Source organism: Talpa europaea (genome assembly GCF_964194135.1).
Source record: "Talpa europaea genome assembly, chromosome: 14".
NCBI lineage: Eukaryota > Metazoa > Chordata > Mammalia > Eulipotyphla > Talpidae > Talpa > Talpa europaea.
Genome location: NC_140082.1, coordinates 82,068,660 through 82,087,290, shown reverse-complemented (window position 1 = coordinate 82,087,290; position 18,631 = coordinate 82,068,660). Strand labels below are relative to the sequence as shown.

General features: G+C 37.2%; 1 protein-coding gene across 4 annotated transcripts in view; it reads left to right on the top strand.

The window, feature by feature from the left end:
- LRRC28 (leucine rich repeat containing 28) overlaps positions 1-18,631 on the top strand; it is a gene marked incomplete at its 5' end in the record, with an annotated part of 93,006 nt that overhangs the window by 51,859 nt on the left and 22,516 nt on the right. For 3 of the 4 annotated variants that reach the window (XM_084253436.1, XM_084253437.1, XM_084253434.1), the window contains one exon: positions 7,831-8,037. The exons of the other annotated variant lie outside the window; for it this stretch is intronic. In XM_084253436.1, the coding sequence (XP_084109562.1) occupies positions 7,831-8,037 (207 nt within the window). The remainder of the gene's footprint in view (positions 1-7,830; positions 8,038-18,631) is intronic. 4 annotated transcript variants of the gene reach the window in all.

Below are 18,631 nucleotides of genomic sequence, written 5' to 3'. Positions count from 1 at the left end.
TTTGTTATTTGTTAGCTAATTATTTTTGCTTCAAGCATAGGTTGAGGAATCTTTCTGCTATTCTTTGCATTTTTCTGAAGTGTAGCTCATTTGTGACAATGGGATTTTCCTCCATTCTTTCAGGTTCGTGTCTAAAACTATAATTAAATACAAATACAAATATTGATTATAATTTTCTAAAAAAAACCCTACTACAATGATATACACAACTTTAGGCCTTGGATTTTATTTACCCCTTTTTATCAGTTTTTTTAAAAATTCTTTTTATTCCAAAGGAATACAATAATAAAAACTAAAAAATATTTTTTGTAGATTTTCAAAACTCTTTAAAGGATAAGAAAATGATTTTATCATTAGATGGATTCAAAAGTAATCATGTAATTTATATAATAGTTCACAGAGGAACAGAGTATAATTTTAAAGTTGACTATATTGATTTATGTGATCTGATTGTCTTGCTGAGGACAGTAGCAGATCAATGGACAATAATAATACCAAGACAATAGAAAAGTAAATTCATTTATTTTATTTTATTTTTTAGGTGCTACTGTTCCTATATTGTTTCTGTGATGCCAAGAGATCTTGGTGTTTTGATTAAATTTCTATCTAATTAAATTTCTATCTAATTGCAGACTTAAAATGAACTTCCAGTGGAAAGTTGCTACTGTTTTAAAATTTTTATGGAGGGAAACAGAGTCCATTCACTTGCAGCTGTTGGTATTTCTGTGCCTACAAGTTTTGTTGTTCTTTTTCTTCCACTGTTCCATTAGTTCCTGTTACAGAGGGGCATCGGGAAGCTGAATTTTAATGCATTGCATAGCGGGCACCCAGGGATATCCTTCAGGTCAAACCCTAAAATTCCATTGTGCTGCCTCATTTAAGGGGAACAAAAGCTTACCTACAAAAAAAATCTGTGATATAGATAATCACAAAAATATAAAATGAAAATCTGTAAGTGATCTCCTTGAATCTTGCAGAATGATAAAGGATATTTCAAAGTAGTAATTCAGGTATTGACACAAAGCAATTATAAACATGATAAATTTTAGAATAAATGCTTTTACATTTCAAAGATCGTATATTTGAAGGAGAGAGTGATGCATGCCATTTCCCTCTAGCAATTAGTTGTAGTGTAATTCCCTCTTAGCAATATCTGGCTTTTTCTTTTGTGATATTCTCAATGACAATGTTGCTAGGTACCTCAAAAGGCCAAATTGACTGTTTGGTTAGTTACCAAAAAGTAACTGGTAAGTAGCTTACTCTAAAGAACATGTAACTAGAGTCTCCGAATAGAGCACTAGGTAAAGCATGAAAGCAATATGAATTTCTTTTTTGAAGTATTGTCTAACATTTTTAGATTTCTGTTGGGAATTAATTGGCAAACTTGACATCCAGGTATAAACATTTAAGTCAAATCATAGTTTTCTGCGCTGTGTCTCAGATTTCATGAGCTTTGAATTTTAAAGCTCCTAAATTTATAATGGTTAATTAGCTTTCATAACTAAGAGAACTTCTTAATTGCCAGTTTGATTTTATTAACTTTAAATAAAGTTCTTGCATATTGCATTTATTAAAACAAATGCATAGTTAATAGAGTGTCTCAGTTACCTTTCTGATATTTTTAATTTTATTTTCCATTATGATGATTTGTTTTTAAATATAACCTACCACACATTCAAAGTTATGAATATCTAGTAAACCCCTGTGAGTGAGGACAGTTTTCTTCTATGCTAGCAAACCCTAAGTAATATATTAAAAGGGGTATCCCTTGGAAACAACGCAACTGGTGAAAAAGTTCCAAAGCAAGTCTCTCCCAGCACCTGTTTAACTCATGACATCCTTGGATACATGTGTCTGCCATCACCAGAGGGAGCACGTGTGCAAGGAAGCATGCATCCTCGTGCTGTGTGATAAGGGACGTTCCGGCCCTGTTGGAGTCACACAGGTAGCCACTCCCTTCATCTTATTGAAGCTTAGTGTGAACCAAATTCAGACTCTAGACCATCATATGGATCAATTAAGGCATGAATTTGGTCTTTCCAGATAGAGGAATTTGTGTAGTATACCTTTCTACATGTGAAATGATTTAATAGTTGGCCAAATATACCCACATTCTAAATTCATAAAATCAAATCATTGTTAAATCCTTTAAATTAATTATCCTTGAAGATGCATGTATTCCAACAAGGCTCTGTGGTTTCCAAATTGTGATAAGATCTCCTGGTAGAGTTTCTAAATAATTCCAAAAACAACTGCGCACCATTGTTAAAAGAACTCTCCTGAGCTGTCATTGAATGTATTCAACATAAGTTATTCTGCAAATGATACTCTTGTTTAAACTTTAAAAAAAAATTTTTTTCTGGATTTGCTTTCAGAATTTGAGGCATGTTCTTCTCAAGAAAATTAGTGGTAGAAAATCCTTACCCATCTTAGGATGCCTTTGATTTCTAAAATCTAGTAATTCTATATCAAGATCTGAAGGCTAAAATTTCAAAACAAATTTCAAAAAACAGGAATGAAGCATCATTGGATTAGCTTTGCTGACTGATGACCTTAAAGGACGATATTTATTTGATTACATAACTTCTGAAATTCGTGTTAAATTATTTTATTGTCATTCTTTCTGAATTATGTACATTTTGTTTCTCTAAAATTTTACCAACTGTGTCGTCATCCACAAGAAATAAAATGTGTAATAATCTAGGGTTATTTCATATGTAGGAAACTACTCTTCTATCGTTAATCTCTTTTCTAGAAAACCCCCATCATTTGCCTTCCCAGAAATAATTATAATACATTGGGGAACACTTAAATTATGTGTAGTATGCAACAGACCTCTGGCAGTCTTATATGTCATATCCCCTTTCTCAGGGATTCTTGATTTGTCTCATATGTCCACAACAGTTGTAATTTTGCTAAACAAATTTGAATTATAAATTGTGAGTCTTGTGTGTAAATTGCTAGTCTTGGACTGTGGTCATTGAGCAAGTGAGATAGCTTAAGTGATTCATTAATTAATTCCAAGAATATTTACTGAGTCAGTGCCATGTGTTGGACACTGCTAGGGGCTAGGAATATGGCAGTAAATAAGACAGTCGAATCCCCTGCTCTACATAAATCATTTCTAGTGGCACACACTATGGTTTAATAGATAAGTAAATAAATAATAAAAATAATTAAAGATTGTGGTTAATTCAGGGAAGGAACTAAAAGAGGATACTATACTTAGAAAAGAGGGGACCTACTTAATTAGAGAGTCAAGGGAAGGCCTTTTTGAAAATGCTATGGTAAAGTTCTGAAAGAAAACAAGAGAGAGTCCACAGTTTGAGGAGTTTAAAACAACTTCCCTGAAGAGACAGTAGCAGATTCAAAGGAAAGGAAATAGCCTGACACTTTGAGAGAAAGAAATAGCCTGAGGGAAGAAGTACCCTAACACGTTCTTGGGCCAGAAAGGGCAGAGTAATTGGAGTGTAGTGAGGTGGCTTAGGGAGGAAGGCTAGGGTGGAACAGGGGGCCTTATTGCTAGTAGATTAAGATTTTATGCACATACAGCAGGAATTCAGGGCAGAATTTGGATAGGGAAGGAACATGATCTGATTCATGTTTGCATATCACTTTGACTTCTGTGTCAAAAATGAATCGGAGACAAATTCCATGCAAGATTTGTAGGGTGGCCTGTCCTGGGGCTCTCTGTTTGTCTCTACTCCTAAAGAAAATGACAAGTTATCATGGAGCTCCCAGATTTGACCATTCCCCATTTCATAAAAGGGCTTATTATACATTTCTTTGTTTTAATAAAAATGATTTAAAAGTTCTTAAAGTATAAACTCTTATTACCTGCTCTGTGAAAGTGTTTAGAACCACGTGGAAACGAGGTCTTTTTTAGACAGGCTACTTAAAAAACACATGGACAATAATTAAGGTGTTAGGTTTTAATTCGCATGTCAGATAAGCAGATTAAATTCCCTTTAAAGGAAATACTAATTTAACCATTTGTTTTGACTTTGGAATATATCTGTCTAGGATTTGATCTCAGCTGTCTCAAATAATATCTAAGAGGTTAAAAGTGTTACCAAATTATGTGGGATATTTCATTTAGTCACTTGAGGTAGGTGTTATTCTATGTCTTTTTTTTTTTTTTACAGGTGATTTGTTTTTAAACATGAAGCCAATTATTCAACCCAAAGTTGTATAGCTAATAAGTAACAGTGTTATGGTTTGAACCTCTTTCTATTAATATATACCAGAGTATGTACTTTCTTCAGCCCAGTCCAGAGGAGGAATATAAGGAGGGACACTTACGATATATAGAATGGAATTTGGCATTGAAATATCTTTTATTTCTCTGTATGCTCTCCTAATCTGGTATGCTTTGGAGCTCAAATTAGAGCTGTTTTTAGCTGTCCTGGAAAAAGTCAGTGTTTGAAAATACCAAGCCTTGTTATTGACTCTCTGTGGTCATTGTCCTGTTACATGGAGTGGGTGGCTTCCTTCCCGTTCCCATTTAAATTTTAGGTTAGGTCAGTGTACATCAGCAGAGAATGATGGTTTAAAGGAAACTTACTGTTTTCTTTTGAAATCGGCACTCTAATGTTATTTTTATGCTCAGCGCAAGTAATTATTATGTGGCAATAATACAATCATTTCAGGATACTCTAAGTAGTTGAAAAGTTTTAAGGTATTGTATATTTAGCATAAAACTAAAAATGCAAATTACTATGAAGTCAGGCACACTAACTTTGAGTATACAAATTGGTATTCATACCCTAGGGATTGGAGTATAGAATTAGAAAAAGAAGGCTCTGTAACTCTGCATTAATAATTCTACATTAATTTCAAGTTGACATAATGTTTCTAAGGTGTTAAATGTATTAATGATAAAATCCATTATAGGCAATTGTATTAAATATAGCATAATACCATGTTGAAAAAGACATTAGTAACGCATTATTAGAAGCTAAACAGCTAACAAACTAAATTAGTTGCGTTTATACCAAGATTATTCTGTTACTTATAATGTTCTGATAAACAATATGTGGCACTTTCAAAACTTTGCTTTAATATACATGCTATTTTTAAGTTTCAGAAAGAATTTTATACTTTTTGTATTAGTATTTTTATTTTAACCTAAAGGAAAATTCACCCTTTGAGGTGTGTAACTCTCACCATGATCAAATATAGAAGAGCTCCAACATCCTGAATACTGTACTAACCTGCACACCAGCTTTCATCTATGCCACGCCCTATTCCTTTATATTTCTGTAGTTTTTCCCTTTCCATAATATACAAATGGTGCTATTTATACATACCCTTGGTGTCTGATATTCTGCTGCATTATCACTTGAGGTCAACCATGTTGCATGTGTGCATAGCTTATTCCCTTTTATTGCTGAGTAGTAGTTCATTGTAAGGAAATACCAGCATGTTGATTTATCTACTGAAGCACATTTATTTTTCATTTTCAAAATTGTTTTGGCTTCTGCAGGTATTTCTTTGTATTTGAGGTTGCTTGGTTTATCTAGGCTATTCTTTGCATTTCTAATAAAAATTTTAAAATCACCTTATTAATTTCTACTAAAAAAGAAGCCTTCTGGGGTTTTGCTATGAACTGTGTTGCATCTCTAGGTCAATTTGGAGAGCATAACATTGATATCTTATCCATGTTAAATCTTCAAAATAAACATGAAATGACTCTCCATTTAGATTTCTAAAATTTTCTCAACAATGTTTTGTAGCTTTCAGCAGCTAAATTTTGCTCTTCCTTTGTTTATCCCCAAATATTTTATTTTGGGGTGATACTGTAAATGGGAATATTTTCATATTATTTTTCTTTCATGTTTTCAAATTTCCATCTTCTTCAGTGAATTTTGCAATGACTTCTTCAACCCCTCATCTAGCTCTTGTCTCTGAGCTCCTACCATACATTTTCTCTTGTATGTAATATGATTCTCAATGGCAGATATCTTGTCTCGTTCTTCTCTTAGCCCCAACGCCATAGTGTGTAGCTGATTGAATGTACTTTTGTCTCATTTCACTTCTATAATCTCTTCACAAAGTGAATTCAGAAGTCTCTAGTTTTTTCTTCTTTTTATTCAATTCTAAAATGATAATTCTTTCCTCAGTTCCCTCACTCCCACATACCTCAAATCATAAGTGATTTTTTTGTCTGCGAAATAGGGAGGGAGGCGGACTTAACGAGGTAAAGTGCTGTGCTAACAGAGTCGAGAGCAAAACTGACTCCCATATGTCTCAGTTAGGTTCCAGTATGACAAAACTCTCTATCATCATACTGTCCAACTACCCATCTCCAAATATGCATTTTGTTCAGTATTGATCAGAGAAATTGGGTCATAAGTTGTGAACTTCCTAGCACAAATCCCTTGCAAATATTTGAAAAGCAACTAGAAATTAATGTATTTTGCTTTTATTTGTATTGTATAAAAGTAGTTATTAAAAATATTCCTATGAATAGTAAGTCTCTAACAAAGATCAGCAAACTTTTTCTATAACTGGGGAGATAGTAAATATTTTAAAGCTTTGCAGGCCACATATGGTCTCTGTCATACTTTTTTGTTTTTGTTGTTGCTTTCCTCCCTTTAAAAAATGTAAAAACCAGTCTTAGCTGTGGGCAATACAAAAGCGGGCCATGGGCCAGAATTTGTCTGTGAACCATGGTTTGCCAGCTCCATCTGTAGCAATAAGAAAAGCTGATCTGTGTAAGTAAGCGTCCAAGCGGACAGAAGATTTTCTATCCAATAGAGAAGGCATTGCCAATACTAATCAAAGCCCTAGATAAACTGGAATGTGCCCAGGGATGTAGTCACATGGAACATGGGAAACCGTCTCCTAAGAGGGGTGGCTGGTGGAACCGAGTCAGGATTAGAGCAGCCGAGGGGTGACAGCCCAGTGGTTCTCAATGTGGAAGTTCCATGATGCAGAAAGAGTGGACTTGCCCTCCATAGGGCTTCCTGTAGAGCCTCAAGTGTACTGTCCTAGGACACAGTAAATGTCCTTCCTCTTGAGATTGCTCAGCAGAACTTCCTCTGCCCAGAGATGCTTCATGGTGATTTTCCCTGAGAAAGATGAAGTAGCTTATAAAGAACATCCCAACCTTCTAACTTAGTGCTTTGGTATTTGACAAGGACATAATTATACTCACCATGGAACAGATTGCAACTGTACACATCAATGATGAGAAAATAAGTGGAAGGATTTCATTGGGGTGGAATAAAAGTAAGTCTTTGTCCTGTGTATTTTGAGTGGGTTTTTTAAACCACATGACTGGACAGTAGCTAAAGATATCATCAGATAACTTCGTCTTATTATTATAATCTTTACCTTGGTAAAAACATCCAAAGGATATCCTAAATTTTTAATCCAGAAACTACTTAGTCAAATGGAAAAATATACAAGGCGTACACCTGATACTATAATTTATATTTGTATATCTTCTGTCTACTAAGATAAAAAGTAAAAATCACAAAAGTAGCAAAAACCAAGTGCCATGAAGTGACTGTAATTATTCTCTTCTCACCCTCGCAACAACTTTTGATGCATCAAGAAGCAAAAGCCATAATAACAGACTTCTGGCTCACATTTACCATTTTGTGGCTTTCCTTCATGCCAGTACTTTTCTCCATTTAAATAAATTCTGGCATACTAATTTACAGACACCTACCTAGGTTTTCCTGAGCTTCAACTTTTATATCTGTAGCAATAGTTGCAGTTATTGATTTTATTTGGTTGAACTGTGACAGCTTTGATTCATTTAATTTAATTCAATTCAGTTATTCAGGATGCAATTTATCTTAATTTTGATTTTGGTTGTAGAGGTTGGCGATTTGAAGGAGCTGCAGACACTAGACATTTCTACCAATCGTTTGCTAACTTTACCCGAGAGGCTTCACCTGTGCCTTTCTCTGCAGTACCTCACCGTGGACCGAAACCGTCTATGGTGTGTGCCGCGCCATCTCTGCCAGCTGCCCAGCCTCAATGAACTCTCCATGGCTGGAAACCGTCTTGCATTTTTGCCGCTCGGTAAGTGATTGTGTTTAAATGGCAAAGCAAAACAACCAAGGGATAAGGTGGAAAACATCCATTTCCTTGACTAGATAGATTAGTTGGTTTTCAATATTCTGTATATTTTGAAGATTATCTATTCATTTTTGTGGTGAATAAAGCATCATTCCCAGTTGACAAGTAAACCTTGTTTCACTTAGGGAATTCATATTTTAAGAAAGAAATCTCGGGGCCTCCCCGGTGGCGCAGCAGTTGAGCGCTGGGTTGCGAAGCTGCCCGCAGCCTCTGCAGCGCCGGTTCGATCCCTGACTGCTCCCCAGCCACCGGAGGAGGGTCCCACATGGCGCGCAGACCTCTCCTGCCGCCCGCTGCTCCCCTCAGCAGTGTACTTCGGTCCTTCTGCCTGCTCTGCTCCCCGCTCTGGCTCTGGTGAATTCTCTCACCCTCTGGCGCTTCTGACTGTACCCAGTGCTTGTATAAATAAATAAATAAATCTTTAAAAAAAAAAAAAAAGAATACTTTAAAAAAAAAAAAAGAAATCTCTGCTCTAAGTTCTTTCTTCTATCACATAGAATTTGTCTCAAATCTAAACCATTCATACAGTGAGGGGCTCCATCCTGCCTTGAGGCCTGGTCTCTTGTCTGGTGCTGGAAATCCTCTTATTAGAGTGTGTTCCAGTTCTCGACCCCTAATTCTGCCTAGAATCCTACAAGAATTAAACTTTTTTTAACATAATGAATCTTCTTTACTAATCTTGGGACTGTGGGCTTAGTTTCAAATCCAGCCAGTTTCCATGCCCTGGGTCCTCATCACAGTTCCTCAGCCAAAGCTCCTCATTCCCATAGTCCTTTGCCTTTCCTTCCTACTTGTTTCAGGAGTGACTCAGCTGAACATGTGCTGTGGTGCTAGTGGGGTTGGGTGAGGAGGGAATCCATTCCAGTGAGAACCTGACCTCTGGTAATGTCTGGGGTGCCACGGAGGACATTGTATATCACACTGATACAATCAACAGTCTTCTCGGTCTTGTTTTTGTTTTATTTTGTTTGCCACCAGGAAGGTGAATTTGGAAAGGAAATTCAAATTAAGATTTTAGGAAAAAAATAAGTCCATAGCTATCCTCCCATGGAGTTTGCATACTTGAAATCTTTTCTTGATCTCCTTTGTGATAAACCAAAGCTGGCTAATGCTGAGAACTGTCCAGACATTGTCAAATGAGGCATGCAGCCACTGGCTCTGCCTCCACCAAGAGCTGAGTTGGTCTTGGAATTTTAGCAAATAGTGGTCTTCTTTGCCATAGTGTGGAGACTCTGTGTATGCATACACATGTGCACACACACAAACCACACACACCAACTAAAAATTTTCAACTCAAAGACTCCTTAATAGTGCGTCTGGCATCTCTCCTGCCTGACTATGACTGTGCAGGCGTTTCTTTTCACAAACCTTTTCCCATTGCAGAGCAGCAGCAGCAACTCTCTGCCCACTTATGTCTGTGCAGGTGTCTCTTTTTTCTTTCTCCTTTTCCTAATAAACCTGTCCTTTTAATATGTAAAAAAAAAAAAAAAAACAAAAACGCACAGTGATTCTGTAAGCCTCATATAGGGACTTGACAGTTATAAAATGGGCACTATGATAGCTCTGCCTATGATGGGAGGTAGGAATCTTATTTTGGAAAGCTACTTACTAAATTCAGTTTCTTGCCAAAGTTTGGCTTTAGGAGATAAGCAGTTTTTGGGTTTTTTTTTAATGGAGCTTCTGAGAAGAATGTCAGATTCTAGCCTCTTCAAAAAGCAACTTGAGAAACTGTATGTAAGGAAGACTTAAATCACTTATTACACTATCTAAACCATTAACACTCTTCGTGTATGTTCTTTTTTTAAGATAAAAGAATGCATGAAGAAAAAAGGATGCTTATATTATAACTGTACCATGACAACTGAGTGACAGGTTGGCCGACAGACAGAAGCTTTATCCACAGTGGTGACTGTCAGTGAGGAGGAGGGGAACGTAATCGCTTGAGCCTAATGCTGTGAGATTTAATAGAGCCCTAGGAGCATGAATATTTGCTGTGGATTCAGTATAGCTCCATTAACTAAATAGCTCACAGAACTGTGGACTCACTTCTGGACTCCTGCAAGTGTAGAAAAATACAAAGAAAAGGATTTTTTCCTCTAAGACATTTTGTCAGGTATTACTGGTTCCTCTCAAATGATTAGAAGCTCAGTTTTTCAGTAATGTTTACAAGTTTATAATTTTGAATAATAGATATAAGGACTATGCCGTTGCCTGTGTAAATTGCTATGGAAAAAGCATTTTTTAGTTAGCCTAGGAAGTACTAGGTCACCAGTCAATGTCACTAACATCTATAGTTTAAGAAAACAAAAGTTGCACTCACATCAGCAGGCAAAATTATTATTGAGTGTTCATTTAGAAAGCAATGATTGAATTCTTAGCCATAAAATTTGGCAGGTGATGTTGAGATTTATAGAATCTCCTGGTGCATAAACTATCACTTAGTAAACTCAGACTTAGTGGAGAATAGCTTCCTGCTAGTAGTTAGTCCTACTAGCTTCCTACTAGCTGGGGTGGCAGAGTTAGGCCAACTCTCAGTCTCAGAGTTGTCCCTTGTCCCTTTTTGTGTACTGCATTCTAGTGGGAAAAATTATTCTGTGTGCCAAGAACTTGTGCTGTGAGTGAAATGATAGCTCCTTTCTGCTGTGGAGTGGCTTTGATAAGGATATAAAGTTGGCCTTTTTATCACATAACAAGATCACTCTAATTTTTCTCGTGCTTGTCATTGTTTTTCCTTTGTAGAAATTGAATACCCTCTATTAAAAAAAATAGTTTGTGTCAAGCAGTGGTACAATTCTAGAAACTAGCTTCCGGGCGTTTTCAAAACCCATGCTGAAATCCCTTCTCATATTGCAGATGGCATATAAAAGACCCAAAGCTGTTAACCACAGTTGTTTTTTCCTATTGCTGCTTGTTCTTGCATTCCCTATGTGTTTAGTAAGTTGGGTAATGATTTGCCGTTTACTGTTGTTTTAAGAAAATATTTAAGTCCTTGCGGTAAAACCATTCAAACCAGTATTGAAACCAGATGGAAACCAGTTAATAATTTTTTAATCCCTGACTTAGAGATGAATGTAAGCCGTACTGAACCCTGAATGTATTTGATCTGCAGGTTGAAGAGCTACAGCCTTGAGGTCACTGTTTAGTAGGAACAGTGTTCAAAGTTTGTAGTCTTAAACAAGTTTTAGTGTTAAAAAGTTTTTTCTAGTACAAACCAGGCCCAGAGGTTGAAATTAGTACCTTTTTGAGCAGAAGGAATGATGGTTACTTTGCAAGGAGGGACCAAAGCGTGTGGCTGAAATGGTGTTCCCTAAGGATTGTGGTCAGGTCTGGTAGTAATCAAACACATGGTGAAAAAGAAGGAAAGAAGAGCATGAAAGCAAAGATCAAAAACCAGTAATGGGAAGAGATCGGGGAGAATTATTTTATGAATTAAACTCTGGAGTGCCTACTCTTTAAGAAATCGGATGTTCAGTGCTTTTTTTTGAGCTCTGTCTTTTTGCAAGTGTTTGTAACAAAAATTCTTTCCTTCATTCTGGTTCTGCTTACGCATCTGACCCTTTCCTACTGTCTTAATGATTACCTCTGCTTTATTTTTCTATCATCATCTTGGGCCTTTGCTCTTGACCTAAAGTTTCTTCGGGAGTTAATAGGGTTATTTATTACAACATCTGCAGTGTGGACCAGATGCTGGCTTTACTATGCTAATGTGTAAGGAGAAAAGTTCACCTAGAGATGGTGAGCTTTAAATGGATAAATGTGTATTTTTTGCTAAGATTTAGAGAAGGATTTGTGGGTAGGGAGTAATTAATATGAAGAAAATGAACTCTGATTTCTAGAATATTAGGTTTGTTTTTTTTTTTGTTTAGAAGAAAAAAAGTTTATTGAGGAGAAAAAGAGCAGAAATAAAGTGGGACTCCCAGGCCAGGGAACCAGGCCTGGGAGGGGCAAGGAAGCCAAAAGAGAGAACTGCTGTTCATTCTTTTAAAAGTAAAAATGTAAAAAAAAAAAAAAAATGGTAATATGAGGGTAGATCCAGGGGCAGAATGTTTGCCAGCAAAATTTTAGTCGATTTGGTTCTGGAACTTAGGGCAGTTTAATTAGTGATGGAGGAAGTGGTGCTAGTGAAGTCTGGAAGATGCCTGTTGACTTCAAAGCAAGAATCTGGAGTTTTTGTCAGTCACAGTTTTCAGTAAAGTTGTCAGTTTTTGATTGGGGGGGGGACTTTGGGGGAACTCAAATCCAACTGGGGAAAAATGGGGTGAAGCACTTAATTCCCCATGGTGGCTTCCCTAGCACGGGAAGATAACGCTGTTGTAATTCGGAGTCTATGATGGGTAGTCGGCCTGACATCTCTTTCTCTGGAAACTTCTCTGAAGAAATTCTTGATATTTCCTTAATTTACTGCCCTAAATCTTTAAGTCAGAACTAGCCCCCAGTTATGTGTTCTTTTAAAACACTGGTCTCATTCAAGATCCAGCTCTGACATGACACCTGGACAATTGGGCAGAGTGCCAGTGCTCTGGCACCCATAGCACCCTGCAGTCTGCTGTTAGTATCGCTTTCTCCATTTTGTGGATGTTCCCTCAGACGTGGAAATGATAGCTGGGGGACACTGTCCAGCTCACTTCATGGTGAAGCAGACATTCTTTTAAATCCTAGCTTTGCTATTTATTAGCTGTGTGATTTGGGACTTAGAAAGGCTATTTAAGCTGCCTAAAATCTCTGTAAGGGGTATATCAGTACTTACTTCATAGCACTATTGTGAGAATTAAAGAGCAGCCATTGAAAATACTCTAACTTATAAATGCTATGAAAATAAAAATATAAACTATCTTTATTGTTTTACTAGACTGTAAGAATGGATTGAGACTGTATTGTGTCTTCACTTTTGCACCTTACCTGACCCCATTGCTTATTATAATTCTTTGTTACCTGAATTGTGCAACAGAAATAGATGCTAGAATATTTAAACCAACAGCAAAAGAAGCCCTCGGTCATTCAAATTCATTAAAATCAATTTATTTTAATCTAACAGTTGTTGATGATCTCCTGGGCATAAAGCATCTTATTAAATTATAATTCACTGTGAAATCTTACTTTATAAAAGTTGAATAGCTTATAAAGACTATGATGATATATAAAGGTTGGGTGTGAGTGTATTTAAAGAAGTTAGCACTTAGAAAAACTAATTATTTTGAAAGAGTTCTGTTCTTCAAAAGCAGCATGTAGGTTATTTAAATTAGTTTTAAAGATTTTTTTGAAATACTCTATAAATTACTCTGAATTCATTGTAAGAAACCAATATTTTATAGTGATAAAATGTTGTTTTCAAGACTAATATCTTGGCTTATTGAACTGTGTTGGTATAATACGGATAGAACTTTCCAGGAAACCTATTTGGATCTCTTACTTTGATGTTGTGCTCTCTATTGCCCCATTCTTTTGTTGAAGAGAATGAATCATTCACCTTTTGATCAGTGACTCAGTTGCTCCCTGGTCAGTGCACACTGAGCAACAGCACCTATTGGGCTCAGCCCAGGCTGTCATTCAGTGCTGACTTTTCCAGCACCGTTAAAAGAGTGATAGCTTAGACACATAGGAGCTTTTTGCTCCATTTTAAACCATGTGGCCCATGTGTGCCAGAACCTTGGAGTGACCAAAAACGTAGTTGGAATTTGTGCAGGTCTCCTAGTTTTTGCTAATTTCTAACTAACAATACTTTGTGAGTCTGGAAGGGAAAAAAAAGGTATTTTAAACACAATACAACACTTAAAAGCCACATGAAATGTTTTGTTATTTTAGCCTCTGCCCAATGGACAACTTCCTTGCTTTATAAAGTTTGCATAGTCAATGTTTTTTGCATAATAACTTAAAAAAATGACTGTATGGTATACTTATTGCACTTATTGCAAGGTGTTGATACATTAAAATTAATTGAATAAAGAAACAAGCCAGCTCATTAGCTAGTAGATGAATGGTCTCTTCCCAAGTTAATTATTGAGTGAAGATTTTCTGTTTTAAGAACAGAAGTATCACTAAGCTTTTTCATATAGAAGATACTCATATTTCAGCCTCATTATAATTTAAAATGCCATTCCAGTATGCTTGGGGTTTTGCCAGCAGATAGCTCTGTGGTGGAGAGCATGCTCTATGAGGCTGTCACAGCACTGCCTGTATAACCTCTGACCTTGCCTGGCAGTTAAGTGTCTCAGCCTCACCAGCAGGCTGTGCTGTGTCAGCGAAAGCCAACTCAGTTGCCTGGTTTTCTTTTTATCTTGCACTCTGTTTTGTGATCTTCACTTTATATTCTGCAGAGAGAGATAAAGACTAAGATGTACAAGCACCAGTCATTAAAGGATCAATCTTGGCATTGTATACGTCGTTGAATCTTCATAACAAACCTATGAAATAGGTGTCACTCTCCCCCCTTCACATAGGAGGAAACAGGCACAGAGTATTTCATTTCCCCTGGTGTTCTACAGCAGTTAGATAGCGGAAAGCCAGGAGTGAGACCCAGTTGCTACTCCAGAACCCAGTACATCATGTCTCTGCAGTCCTGGCTTCCCCTACCCTGCCTAAGATTATGTTATTTGAGAGGTTTAAGTGTCTGTATTAAATACTCATGCCCACCTGGTATTATATTGGCTTATGTATAATAGTTTTGAACATAGCCTGTTCGGCTGCCTTTTATCTTCAACCAAAAATAGTTCATACCATTATAGGCAGCTATAAAAAATTACATGCCCCAGACAAAGTGATCAGGAGGTGAAAACAGAATCCCCTGGATAATTAAAAAGCTAAAATAATATGTAAACCAAGTAGCATTTTTAAATTAACTCTTTGTCTTTTTCTTATAAAACTAAGATGGGAAAGAAATCTAAACTATATAAGAAGTAGCAACTTTCATCTAACTTTGTATTATGATCTTTGCATGTAGCCATTTGATTTGCACAAGCTCTTTTGTGTATATTAGAGGAAAGAGGTGCTTCCTCTGTCATGTCCCATTTTCTGTCCTTGGCTCAAGGGGATGAATCACTGTCTCTAGAGGCTTTTGCCTCCCACTCTTTTCTGTGCAATTAAAGTACAGAAAAGTGTTAGTAGCTTTTGCTGCATGCCAAAGAGAATTCCTTCTTAATTGGTCTCCTACTGTAGGCTGCACTTCCAACTATAGCACTTACTGACAATAAGTAGAATAATAATACCTGCCATATATCGAAGAAGGCTGTGTGCCAGAAATTCTGCATGATAATTTATAAACTTTGTTAGTAATTCTCACTTAGTTAAGGGACAGCATTGTAACCCCTTTATACAGATGAGTGTACACATTGTTAAAAAGAATAAGGATTCAACTAAGTAGAATAAGGTTTCAAACCTAGGTTGTCTGACTCCAACTCTGTGTTCTCACTCCATTAATTAGTACCCTGTCCACCCTACCTCTGTACAAACTCAAGAATCTTTCTTTGAGCCTCCCTTAGGGGAAAATCTGAGACCAGAGCTCATTTGTATTTTGTCACTGTAGTTTCATTTTCTAAAAAATTCCCAGGTTTTTCGTATACTTTTAAAGTCTACAGATTTTTGTGTATGATGAAAGGATTTGTGTACATGTCAGAGAAGTCATGAAAAAATCTACAATAGGAATATAGTGTAATTTTTAAGTAAATTCCTTCTGTTTTTCATTGCAAGTGAATTCTGGTATTTCTAATGGTATTTTCTCTATGTTTTAAAAATTTATGGTCTTTTACACCAGTAGATAGGTGTGTGTGTGTATATATATATATATATATATATATATATATATGTTTTCTAAAGTAACAACATACATTATTTTTTAACTTCATATTCTTATGCTTTAAAAAAATAATCATGTGGTGATTTAAATTTTACACATTCCTTTCATATTCTGGTCAGGTTGAGGGGCAAGATACTACGATGCCCCTCAGCCTATGTGCAAATGGAAACCCTATTCATTTAGCCAAGGAGAGAAAGAAGAGACATGTAACACATAGACAGTTCACAAAAAATATATTAAAATAGGTCTCAGACATACTTGAAAATGTTCAAACTCATAATTAGAAAATTGCAGACTGAAATACCATTTCTCACCTGTCAGAATGAAAACTAAAAGATAATAACAACATAGTTTAGCAGTTGATGACTGGCAAAACTGGTTGCCTTATACTTTGCTGGTTGGGATACGGTTTAGCATAACCCTTCTAAAGGCAAATTTTGGTGATCCCTAAGAATCTATGCATGTACTTACCTTTTGGTTTAGCAAGTTGGCTTTTAAGAATCTACTGAAGATATGCATCCAATAATATAGATGTAAGGAAGCTGTGGGCTCTATGCCCACGTGATTGGAGCTGTATCCATGAGGGCCCCGCAAAGCAGTGGGTGAGCACACCTAGCCCACAGAGCCAGCCCAGGTTTTAACATGTCCCTCCCAAAAGGAGCTGAGATTCCTTGGAGAAGCTGTTGATTTTAGGGGTAGGGCCGGGAAGCTACAAGCCGAGCCGGGAACATCTTGTGCTGCCAGAGAATAAAAAAGTGTTCAAAAAAGAATGAAGAATTTTAAAAAGAACCTAAGAGCCAGCCTCAGGCTGCTCCTAATTGCCAAAACTGGAACATTTTGACCAACACAGTAAGTGATGGTATTGGGTTTTTAGTCCTTCCAATAAAATAAATATCCATGAATTCAGACTGATATAAAATCAAAATAAATGGGAAAGGATGACTTTTCCTTTCAGAAGCATTCGAATTTCTCTGGACAGAAAAAGGGATAATAGAAAATCATCAGTAGATAAATACTATGAAACAATTTTTGGAAACAAAATCCATTGATGGATGCTAAAATAAACTGGTAAAACTTTGAGGAAGAACAAGACATTTCATAGCCTTGTGCCTATGCTAACCTGAGGACTTGCCAGGGGGCCAGAGGGAACTGTTTCCAAGATGGCCAGCTCACAGCCGGAGTTCCTCCCCATAAAGCTGCTGGAGACCTTCAGAACCAAGGAGCTATGGATGACTGATTCAGGGGAGAACAGAGCGGGGGGGCGTACGGCATTTTGTGACTTTCTCTGAAACACCCACCATTTTGGTAGATATTTTTAAGCCACAACACTGGGAAAGGACATCAGCATCTCTGGCTTGTGGTCCAGTAGTTCTTTTTTCTCCTAAGAGTGCTCCCAATTTTGGTTCCCCTTTTTGTAACTTGTTCCAGCTCTAGTCCCTCTAGCCCCGGGCAGTTGTACTGTTAGGGGACTAGCAGTGGAGAGGAAGTGTTAACCCTTCCCTCCCTGCCCTCTCGCACCAGGAACCCTTCCTTATCTCAACCTTGTAGAACCTCCTCCTGCTCTCTGAAACCAATGGTCCAGAGTCCATCTGGGAACACATAGCCTTTATACAGACCTCTTTACAGCAATGATTGTATTGTGTTACAGCTATCATTTTTCATGACTGTCTTCATATCTATCATATTCACATCCTTATTTCCATTGGGTTTCTTTTGAAATGTAAATACACTTGAGAACCTCCTAATTAAGCTATCTGGGCCTCTGACTTTCCTAAACTGAAGAAGGACAAGGGGTAAGAGATCTCTATCAACCTAGTTCCCATTTTCACCAGCAGAACTCCAGAATATGTTTCAAAGATTATGTTCTTTCTTTAGCAAGCAGAGGGTTAGCAAGTCCGCTGAGGACTCTTGTGCTCTGTGGTAATGGGACAAATAGCCCTACCCAGGGGGTGCTAGGAGTGGAAAGGGAAGCCGGGTATTCTCCAGCACAGGGCCTGCAGAAGGGGCTGACCCCTGCATGTGGAAGTCTCTCTGCTGCCTATGTTGACCAGATATAGCCTTTGAGCTCTTTGTGTCTTGTCTCCTCACTGATTCCTCCTCCAGTCTTTGCCCCCCCATTACCTAGCTACTTCTGGAAAACATCTGGATTTGACCTCTTTCTGATATACCTGTTCCTGTTGCAGACACTTCTTTTGGGGGCCCCTTTATCACCTCTTCTCATTCCTGATGCAACCCTTTCCATCTCTACTCACTAGCCTGCAGGTCTTGCCCACCTTTATATACCCGACTGGGAACTAGGATTAGGGGTTCCCTTTGTTTCTTCCTCCTCCTGTTTCGATGGCCTGTTTTATCCATTCCCACATATACCTGGCTCTTGAAACCCCAGCCCAGCCAGGGCCTGATCCCTAGCCCTTCTTTACCCCTCTTCCCATCATTCTGCCCAAGGGAAACATAGTAAATATTGATACCAGTACAGAAGGAGGCTCACTTAGGCTGACCTGCCAACTTGGCTTGTAGAACATTTTTTTCTTTGGAGAAAATGAAACTGCATATATGACCTACAATAAACTTTATTCTTAAATTAAAATTGTTTATTAAAAGTAATAGGATTTTTATGTGGGAAGCAAATTTAATAATGCTCTATTCCCAGTTATTTCATTTATCTCGAGATCTAGGTAGGTTAATTTTTCTATAGTCATGATCTAATATTGCAGCTGACATCATTGCAGATACAGAGTTGAATCTTTC